This window comes from Zalophus californianus, chromosome 11, assembly GCF_009762305.2.
Source record: "Zalophus californianus isolate mZalCal1 chromosome 11, mZalCal1.pri.v2, whole genome shotgun sequence".
NCBI classification, from domain to species: Eukaryota; Metazoa; Chordata; class Mammalia; order Carnivora; family Otariidae; genus Zalophus; species Zalophus californianus.
This window is the reverse complement of record NC_045605.1, coordinates 109,725,444-109,736,176: the sequence shown is the minus strand read 5'-3', so window position 1 is coordinate 109,736,176 and position 10,733 is coordinate 109,725,444. Positions and strand designations below refer to the sequence as shown.

Sequence of the window (10,733 nt, the reverse complement as noted above, 5' to 3'; positions counted from 1 at the left end):
CCCAAGTGTCCATTGATTGATGAATGGATAAAGAAGAGGTGGTATATATACACAATGGAATATTACTCAGCCTTCAGAAAGAATGAAATCTTGCCATTTGCAGGGCGCCTGGGTGGCTCAATTGGTTAAGTGTCTGCCTTTGGCTCAGGTCACGATCCCAGGGTCCTGATGGAGCCCCGCATCGGGCTCCCTGCTCAGCAGGGGAGTCTGCTTCTCCCTCTCCTCCCGGCTTGGGCTCTCTCTCTCGCTATCTCTGTCTCTATCTCTCTCTCTCAAATAAATAAATAAAATCTTAAAAAAAAAAAGAATTTGAAATCACTTTTTTTTTCTTCTGATTACGAAAGGCACTTTTGCTCCATGACTAAAAGAAACATCAAACACAGAAACACCTACGGGAGAAGAGAAAGATTACTTGTAATCTCATCAGTCCATTAGCCAGAAATGAGCACTCCAGCTCCGTAGCTAAGGACAGAATTAATCTGCAACAGGTTAGGGCTCCTACCCTTGCAGATTATTTTTAAACATATATCAAAACTGGTTGAGAGACCCGCAGTTTTCTTCTTTAACCACCATGGGAACAAATGACACTTTTTTTTTTTTTAAAGATTTTATTTATTTATTTGACAGAGAGAGAAACAGCGAGAAAGGGAACACAAGCAGAGGGAGCGGGAGAGGGAGAAGCAGGCTTCCTACGGAGCAGGGAGCCCGATGCGGGGCTTGATTCCAGGACCCCGGGATCACGACCTGAGCCAAAGGCAGATGCTTAATGACTGAGCCACCCAGGTGCCCCGACGCATTTTGTTTTTAACTCGCTAATAAAACGGATGTGATTCTGGGTTAGCAGTATAGATCTACATGTTCAGGTTTGGTTTGGTTAGTTTTGCACGCTGCCGAGTATTTTGTGGCAGATACATGTAGAATGTAAAAAAAGATCAATTCTAGTAAATGAATACTTTCCAATGAACTTTGAGGAATTTCGTTTTTCACTTTAGTGATATCGATTTGGTTCTCTTTGAACTTGAACAAGAATATGTGAAACATTACAGTTTTTTGAAGTGTATTCTATTTGATATGGTAGATTCCTAGGAGTTGATTATATCATCCGCTTTATACCTTTTGTTATAAATTAAGTATTTAATAATAGTGTATTGAAGTCATTAGAATAAATATAATCAAGGCAGCTTTCAGAGATCCTAAATATGGAAGCTCTATACCTTTGAAAACCTTTTTAGTTTTCATTGTACCTATACAAATTTATCATTTTTTTAAAGATTTTATTTATTTATTTATTTTGACAGAAAGAGAGGGAACACAAGCAGGGGGAGTGGGAGAGGGAGAAGCAGGCTTCCCGCGGAGCAGGGAGCCCGACGTGGGGCTCTATCCCAGGACCCTGGATCATGCCTGAGCCGAAGGCAGACGCTTAACAACTGAGCCACCCAGGTGCCCCCAAATTTATCATTTCTTATTCCATTCAATTAAATGCAGAAATTTCAGTTCCTAAGATCTCTACATGAGCAAATATCAGAACGTTTCCTCAAAAAACTAAGATAACAAGTAGAAATGCTAATTCAGAGTTTTTCTACCTACTTTTTAATGAATTCAGTTGCTAAAAAGGATGCTGAATTTGAAACTTATTCAAGGATTTTGAAATAAATTATATTTGTATGTTCAAATTCCCTTTTTCTACCCTGGAGGCTCTCTTTTTAAAGTCTGATTCCCTATTTGAAAATGAAGCAATTTGTGAACAAGTATTACAAATCCAAGGTAACACAACCAATCTTTTACCCTTTAATGTTAAAACAATCTGGGTTCAAGACAGTATTTTAGGAACATAACCATGGAACACATGGCGGGGGAAGATCTTTCCGAAGCTTTATTTTCAAAACAATAGTTTGAATGAATAGTGTTGATTTTTGTTACACATATAATCTTTCAAAACTTTGCACAATTATTGAAAGTTTGAAATTAAAACTCGTACTCTCCTATGTACTTTATTTTTATTTTTTTAGAAGATTTTATTTATTTATTTGAGAGAGTGAGAGCACAAGTGGGAGGGAGGAGCAGGCTCCCCGCTGAGCAGGGAGCCAGAGGATGATGCAGGGCTCATCCCAGGACCCAGGGATCATGACCTGAGCTGAAGGTAGACACTTAACCGACTGAGCCACCCAGGCACCCCTGTATATGTCTTTAGATCCACGGGTTTTATCCTATACCGGTCTGTTTCTCCACCACATACTGTTTTCCCATGCCAAAAGATGTAGCTTGTTTCATTTTCTTTCGGCTGATGAGGTTTATGTCTAAAAAATCTATTTTATATATGTAATAATGAGAGAATCTTTCCCTTATTTGGGACATTTTTGTAATACAGTGTTAACTTTCACTAACCCATTAATAGGTGGGGATAAGGGTATAACATTGTACATATATTATTATTTTTATGTGAAAATTCAAAGGGAAAAATGTAACAAAATTAGCAAAAATTAATTGGTGGCAGGGCGCCTGGGTGGTGCAGTTGGTTAAGCATCGGGCTCTTCTTCGTTTCAGCTCATGTCATGGTCTTGGGGTCCTGGGATGGAGCCCCTCATCTGCTCTGTGCTGAGCACTAAGTGGGTTTGGGATTCTCTCTCCCTCTCCCTCTGCCCCACCCCTGCACTCATGTGCTCTCTCGCACACACTCTCTCTCTAATAAATACATATATTTTTTAAAGAAATATACCTGATCTTTAAAAAAAATTAGTTGGTGGCCAGAGTGGTGGGAAAGCAGATTTGTTTGCTTCCTAAAAACGAAAAGATATTTAATGAACAAAATATACAAAGTCTATTTAATTTCATCTTCTAAAAAAAAAAGTTTTATGGGGCTTTTTTATGTTCCTAAGAGTAACTAAAGTTCACTGTGCAAACATGGACTACTACTACTCAGAAAAAAATATAAAAGAGGACATTTAAAAAATTAATGTAATTCCAAAATCTAGGTCTAGTCACTGTGGACATTTTGGTGTGTTTACATTCTTTTTACAAGCCTAATTGTTTAATGTAGTTGGGCTTGGAGGATACGTAGACTTTTTTTCTTGAACATCAGGAGCATTTTCCATGATCTTACTTTCGCCTCAAACATGATTTTTGGCGGCTGCTGGAGTCCTCGGGGTGCATGTGCAGACCGTGCTGCAGCGAACATCAAAGTAAATCCTGGAGGTTAAGTTCCAAGGTCACGGGCACAGACACCCCCTTCTCCACGCTGCCTGCCGGACCGGTGAATCTCGCACTCAAGCCTCTGGCCCATCTCTTCGTCCCTGTTAGGATGCACTCATTGCTTATCCTTTTTGGTAAGTTCTTTATAAACCAGACACATTATTCCCTTAGCTGTAATATTTAGGACAAACACACCTCCAGATTGCTCCTTAGCTTTAATGTTATCACCACTTTGGGCATGCGCGAGTTTGCATTTTCACGTAGTAAAATACATTGGTTTTCCCTTCAAGATTTCCTCCAGGCTCTTCTTGTGGAAAAACTGCACCTGCACGCTCACCTGGATGTCCCACGTAGACTTTTAAGCTTTTTTTTGGCAAAGGTTAAGTCTCGACTTCGCCGGCCCCGCCCCCGGCGCGCATGCGTCCGGGCCCCCGCAGCGCCGGCTGGGCCCTCGCGCGCGCCGTCCTTACCCGGCCTGCCCCGCGCCGCCGCCCCCGGAAGTGGCTTCACCTCCGCAGCCGCGGTGAGTGCGTGCTCGAGCCTCGCGGGTGGCGGCGGCTGCGCGGGGCGGGGGAGCCCGAAGGGCCCGGCGAGCCGGGTCGGGCGGGGAGTCGCCATGGCCGGGAGTCAAGACATGTTCGACGCCATCGTGATGGCGGACGAGAGGTGGGTGGCGGGGCCGGGCCAGCGTCTTCCCTCGGCTGCGGAGGCAGCGCGGGCCTGGTGAGCCGCGGGCGCGGCTGGGGGGGCGCGTGGGGGGCGCCCCGGGGCAGCGACGGCCGCGGACGCGTGTGGGGCCGAGGTGCTGTGGCCGCCGCTTTACTTCTCGGCGGCGCGCCACGTGCCCAGCTGCTGCCGCAGACCCGCCTCCCGGTCCGGGCGGCCCCGAGCATCTGCTCGGCCTGCTGACTGCCTTCCTCTGGGGACGCCCGGTACTTGGGTGGGACGGACCTTTGCCATCTGGGCGCTGCCCCTTTTCCTTGTTCCTTAGTGGTGGGACATACGGCAGCATTCATGGACATGCTGATAAATGTGTCAGACGTCATCCTTCTCCCTCCGGAGCCCCTGGGGAGTGCCCAGGGCTGTGACAGTGGGGACCCACGAGTTGCTTTGTGGCCATCTTCCAGTGCCCGGCCCACTTGAGACACCAGTAGACATCAGTCCTGGAAGAGAGCGAACATTTAACCATCAGTCGCTGACATTTATTTAGAGCTTTGTGTGAACCCAACAGTGAGCTCAGGGTTGTATCCCCGTTAACTATTTTAGCCCTTTTTGTGAATTAGATCCTATTATTCACCGTGTTTTACGGATGAGGAGGCAAGATCACTCCCCAGGGTCACATAGCCAATAAGTGGGAGCATACACTGCCTCACTGGGGACTCCAGCAAACTTCTATTTTTGGTGATTGCAGGTTAAGATGGTCCCACTTCCACTGTTGAGCCCTCAAATCCCAGCCGTTCCTATATGCTGGGCACCTCTGCCTTCGTATATTTTGTGGTGATCTGATGGCATTTCTCCCTTGTAGTGTGCTGAGTTATGACGGAAAGCCCTGTGTATGTGGCAGAGAGTTTTGAAGCACTTGATGTAGTCGTGTAGGTTAGACTCCCAGAACTGTGGCTCGCTAACCTGGCTCCATACCAGAGTCACCTAGGAGGTTTCAAAAAAGTAGATTTCTGGGCCTTCCTCTAGACTCACTGAGTAGTATCAGGGGGCAAGGCCCTTGGATTTGTATCTTTAAAACTTTCCTCTGTATTTCTGGTATCTTACCAGGTTTGGGATTCACGAATTTGGCCAGAGGCAGATTGGGCTTCATGAGGTGTGGTGACTTGCTGGCAGAGACTGAGGGGTAGAGCTGGGTTCGTGGCCTATGCCTTAAATTCGATACTGTTTCTACTGTACTGTGTCTTGTCTTGCTGAGTCTGGGTAATATGGGAGAGAAAATTCCTGGAAAAATTTTCTTCCAGGAAACACACTCTCTTCTCCTGTTTTTTTGATCAAGCTTGCTTTTCCATCACAGGTTTCACGGGGAAGGATATCAGGAAGGCTATGAAGAAGGCAACAGTTTGGGTATGATTGAAGGAAGGCAGTACGGCACGTTACATGGAGCCAAAATTGGATCTGAGGTAAGTGGGACCCCCCCTTATTTTTAGAAATGAATCCTTTTCACTCATAGTTTATAGTTTACTGTGATGATCAGTGTGGTAGAGCCAGAACTTGAGGCCTGTTTAAATGGTGGTGGACTAGAGAATGTTGATAGGGCAACAGTCTTCATCCAGAAGGCCAGCGCATGTTGCCGTACCAGCACACCTCGTCTCTGTGCTCCACAGATACTGTGGTTTTTACACGTGGAAGGTCTGTGCACCCCTGTGCCAGGCAGGCCTGTCGGCACCATTTTTCCAGCAGTGTTTGCTCACTGCTTGTGTCTGTGTCACACTTCGGTAATTGTTGCATTTCAAACCTTTTCATTTTTATATTCGCTTCGGTGATCAGTAATCAGTGATTATGACTCATTGAGAGTCCGACGAGGGTTAGTGTTTTTTAGCAATAAAGTATTTTTTACTGAAGGTATGTACGTTATTTTGTAGACATACTGCTGTTGCACCCGTGGTAGAGTACAGTGTGGTGTAAACATAACTTTTCCTACGTGCTGGGAAACCAAGCAGTTCACTGTTGCGGTGGTCCGGAACCAAACCCGCATCTCTCTGAGGTGTGCCTGCGTAAGGAGGATGAAGGGGTACGGTCTGGGGAATGAGAAAGCCGGTCCTCGGCCACCTCAGTTTACGCCAGCGTATCATGGTGCTTCTGCCACCTGAATCCTTACCCTGTGTCACCCCTTCCCATTGAAGTCATCTGAAATCCATAGTCGTCTTCTCTTCTGGCCTTTGCCCTCGCTGGGCCCTCGCTACGGAGGACCGGCCTCGCTACGGAGGGCCTGCTCTGAGTGACAGCCTGTGGCAGTCAGGACTGCAGTAGATGTCTGCTGGTGCAGAGCAGGTCACCACAAACTGTGTGGGCCTCCGACAACAGACGCTGGGCTGGGTGGTTCTGGCTCCGGGCCTCACGGTGCTGGAGTCCGGCCTGCAGCCATGGGAAGGCTCGCCTGGGGCTGGGAGAGCCACTTCTGAGATGGCTCACTCACACAGCTGCTCTTGCTGCGTGGACCTCTCCATAGCGCTGCTGGAGTGGCCTCGTGACGCTTGGGTCAGTGATGCAAGACAACAAGGCAGGAGTGACGTTGTCTGCTACGCCTGAATTCAGAAGCCACGCGCGGGGCCACCCTGCTGCAGTCAGAGGGGACCACACAGGACATGCAGACCCAGGGGTGGGGCTGGCGGCACCTTCTGGGAGGCTGTCGCCCCACTGAAGGCTCGGCCACCTGACTTCCGTGGTCTCATGCCCAGCAGGTGCTTCCAGAACCACAGCGTGAGAAGCACCACTGCCCTTCCTCCCCACCTTTAGTTTGGGGAGCTTGATAATTAGATACAGTGGAGCTTGTTGCTTATTAATTTCACGCTTAACTGTTTTGTGAATTCACAGATTGGGTGCTATCAAGGCTTTGCTTTTGCTTGGAGATGTCTCCTGCACAGTTGTACCACTGAGAAAGACAGGTAAAGTTTAAGACTTCTTTCTTTTTCATTGTGTGGAGCAGGAGTGTGGTTCCATAGCTTACTCTGACTTGGGGCAGTTCGTGCCTCAGTTTCCTCATCTGTCACATGGAGAAAATAGACCCACAGTCAGCTGCGAGCACCCTTGTCCTTGAATGTTGTCACATATTCACAGGAAATCGTAACTAGCGCAGAGCTCATTTTCAGTGTCTGGTGAACACGCGTTATTACTTGTCAAGCCTTCTTGGAGCCCTCTGCCTTTTCCCTGCAAGCATCAAAGCGCCAAGTGGATTTTAGATCTCCTGCCAGTAAAATAATGTTGAAGTGGATTCTTTCTTCTTGTTCATCTTTCCTCGGAGCTTCTAATAAACGCAGTACGGTAGCCTTGGTATGACTAGGGTCGGAAATGGTGACTCTGTTGTCACTAGGTTTTTAGTGCAGCCAATGAGGTGTGCAAGTGAGATAAGGTGGTGTGTTTTACATGTGTTTGGTTCTTGGAGGCACTGAGTAAATGCTAGCTATTTTTTGGATCATTTGTAGTCTTTTTAAACTGTTCTCGCCATGTGCTACCCGCTGAAGCCCCCGGGACCCTGTTGCACATCTGTCTTCATTCTTAACCTGGGAACGAAGCCTGAGGTGAAAGGCACGCGCGGCCTGGCCGTCCGGCTGCTCCTGGGAGCCCAGAGTCCGCTTCGGCTGGTGCCCTGCCTCATTCTGATGTCTGCTGCTTTCGCCTGGTCTGGCAGGGGCCCAGGGAGAGTGGATGACAGCAGGGAAGGTGGCAGTCCCCTGTCCCGAGTGACTTGTCTTACTTGAAATATTTTGAATTTCTAGAATTTGGGCGCCTCTGTATTCGAATGTGAGGACAAGGGTGCTCGCAGCTGACTGTGGGTGATGCTGAGATGGCCTGCCCTACCCTGATCGAGTCCCTGGGCCGCTCCGGCGGCATGACTCACTGGCAGTGGACCAGATGTACAAGGGAGCTGAGGCGCACCCGGGCTGGGGATGGTCCTCTGAGGACTGCGAGAGCGGGGGATGGCGCTTGGCAACTTGGGGCACCACTGGGTGGCAGTCAAAGCTGAGCTTGGCTCTCCGCTCCGCGCTCCGGTCCACCAGAGGACAAGCAAGGCCGTCCTTGGAGCTCTCCCTCAGCCTCCCCTTCTCCGTGACTCCGACACATGCCGGCTCCTAGAGGAGTGCCATACCCTGCGCGGAGGGTCGCACACCCAGGGGCTGCCACCCCGGCCCCCCGGGCAGGGGCCCCCTAATTTCTTAAAGCTGCGCACTCTGTCTGTCTCAGCTAGAGGAGGACCCGTGCCGGTCGGCTGGGGGCTGGCAGAAGCTGTCCAGCGCACCTCGCTGCTGCCCCCTCCCCACCAGCGCAGCTCGAGGGTCTCCTTGAAACTCAACCTAGAAGCCTGTCTCTTAGGGCTGTGGGTCATGGTTTTTTGCATTCTTATGTTAGTACAGCTTTTAAATAATGGTAGAAGGCTGATAGAGGATCTTCTGCTTCTTTATCTTTCAAGTAAGGAAAAACCCCTATCTGTGTTATCATTCAGTAAAATAAGGGGCTTTTAACGCCAGAGAAACCACGGAAGGCAGTATCTCAGACTGAAGGATGGTGCTTTATATCAGACGACCGTGGCTTCTTGATGGACTCGGAGGTGCCCCCCGCCCAGCAGCCTGGTGGAGCCGTGTGCAGGCCAGCGTTTGGCCAGGGCTGAGCTCGAGCTCTACCGTGTTGTTGGATCAGCCGGGAGCGGGCACACCCTCCTGACAGGCACTGACTTTGACAGTGTGACGGGCCGGGTGTGTTTCTAGTAGCTTCACTGACCAGAGAAGAATAAGTTGCTACTTGCCTAGTTAAAAGTGGGTGGTATTCTTATCATGCTGGAATACAGCCGTTTCCCACATGTCGGCATCTGCCTTCCATCGCCCTGGAAACCGAGTGCTTCATTGCTTTAATTTACTTCCTTTTGACCTTTTACAGTTTGTATTAGAGAGGTAGCCATCTTGTTCTCATAAACCGACTTGCCATCGGCAGACTTCCTCGTGTACCTAAAAACAGCAATTATGAGCAGGTATTTAGGAGATGTTGGTTGCTTTTGATTCATCCTGGGGAAGAGTTCTGTTGAATTTCCATTAATCAAATACCTAGCATCCTTCTGACTCTCAGATGACCCAGTGTGGTCTAGGGGAGGGTGCTTGTCAGGATGTGCACATCTGGGAATGGTCTCCCCCACCCCCAGGTGTGAGCCCCGGTATCCAGGGTCCCATGGAAGCCAGGAGGCTTCATGCTTACTGAACACCTACCCTGTGCTAGGTTTTGGGCTTTACGGAGGTTACTTCTCTTGAAAGCCGTGAGGTGGCTGTTAAGTGTGCGTGTTACAGAGAAGTTAAATACCCGAGGGCCTGGGAACCACCTCACCTCCCAGCAGAGCTTTGCCTTCCTGGGAGAGGGAACGGGACCCAGATACCAGACGCCGATTCCTGCCCTTGGGAGGGAGGGGCTTGCTGGTCTACCTGCCGCTGAACTCCCCAAGGCTGTGAGCGTGACATTTCTGGGTCCCGGAAAATCCCAGGCCTACAGCAGGCTAGATCGTGCCCCAGCGCTCTTTTCTTGCCCGGTTTTGTCTGTTCCCACGTCTGTGACCCAGGCGAGGTCGTGTCAGGTCGCCTCAGTCGCTTGCTCCCTGGCTGGGGTACAGGTATATCCATAAGCTTGATGCGCACTTGATGTTGAGTGCGGGGTGTGGGCAAGGGCATGTTGCTAGGTAAATAAATATTGAGTGTAGTGAGAAAATTATTCACTCGGCTTCTGGACTCAGGCATGCTTAGCACGCCCATTGCTTTCAAGTAAGTGATCAGCGTCGTTGTTACATAAGCAGAGCCCACTGTGGAGAAAGGACTAAAAGTTTTTATTTCTGTGCTTTACAGCAAAAAGATGAAGGCCTTAGAATCGTTGATTGGAATGATTGAGAAGTTCCCTTACGATGACCCTACTTACGATAAACTTCACGAGGACTTAGACAAAATTAGAGGGAAATTTAAACAGGTTTGTCCACTGCATGTCCCTCTCTGATAGGAGTGCCTTTCTTCGAGCCAGCCGCGCGCAGTCCCGGGCGCTCACATCGCTCGTGGTCTCGAGGCTGCTCGTGCCCTTTGCGTGGTCCACAGAAGCACATCATTTTTGTGTTTCTGTGTGAGAAAACTGAAGTTGGTCTAGAGAATGAACAGTCGTTAGAACTTTAGGGGTTGTGTAGACACGAAAAGCTGCAGGTAGAGAGAAAGTTTTGTTCTAATTTGTGAGTAGAAATATATAAGATTTGAAAAAAATACATCTTTTTTCTTCTGTGTTTTCAGCTTTGTTCATTACTAAATGTTCAGCCGGACTTTAAAATTAGTGCGGAAGGTTCTGGACTTTCATTTTGAGGATGACAGATGAACAAAGATGAAACATCAAGGAACAGATGTCCGTATGTTAAGTGTTTAAAAATGTGATTCAAGGCAAAACAATGATGGAGTATTCATTGTTCTGTGGGGAGGGTTCCAGTTTGGCCGGTGAAAGGGCTTCCTTCTCCCTGGGGGCTGCCTGTGTCGCCTGGGTGCCCCCTGTGGCCCCTCCACACAGGCTCAGCCTTTGTTGGGCCCTGTCTGCTCTGCAGTCTGAGTGAGTCCCTGCCAGAGCCCTCGTGGGGCTGCTCGCTCCCGGTCCAGGGTTGTTGGCCTGTGGTCCCCTCCAGCTGGGCAGGCCTGGCCGGTTCTAGACCGGGGGTGGCTCTGGCTAGGATTACCCCCCGAGCCTGGACTTGGCGCTCAGAAGAGCAGTTTTTTAGGAACTGAGAGCACCAGGGTTGATGTGACGTGAGTTGGGGGGCGGTGTGCCAGGACTGACATTCACTGGCCCCGAGGATGTGCAGGTGCTGGGCGCTGGGCTTC

The 10,733-nt window shown here is 49.1% G+C and overlaps 1 protein-coding gene across 10 annotated transcripts in view; it reads left to right on the top strand.

Annotated features, from left to right (window-relative positions):
* Positions 1-3,670: 3,670 nt before the first annotated feature.
* Positions 3,671-10,733, top strand: part of LTO1 (LTO1 maturation factor of ABCE1) — a 17,252-nt gene continuing 10,189 nt past the window's right edge. For 2 of the 10 annotated variants that reach the window (XR_003517375.1, XM_027578904.2), the window contains exons 1-3: positions 3,719-3,912; positions 5,207-5,312; positions 6,727-6,797. Coding sequence is in view for 9 of the 10 variants with exons in the window: in XM_027578904.2 (XP_027434705.1) it covers positions 3,806-3,912; positions 5,207-5,312; positions 6,727-6,797 (284 nt within the window). In the remaining variant the exon portion in view is untranslated. Of the gene's footprint in view, positions 3,913-5,206; positions 5,313-6,726; positions 6,798-9,731; positions 9,850-10,157; positions 10,276-10,733 lie in introns of all 10 variants that reach the window. The other 8 variants (XM_027578903.1, XM_027578902.1, XM_027578901.1 and 5 more) reach the window with 8 other exon arrangements.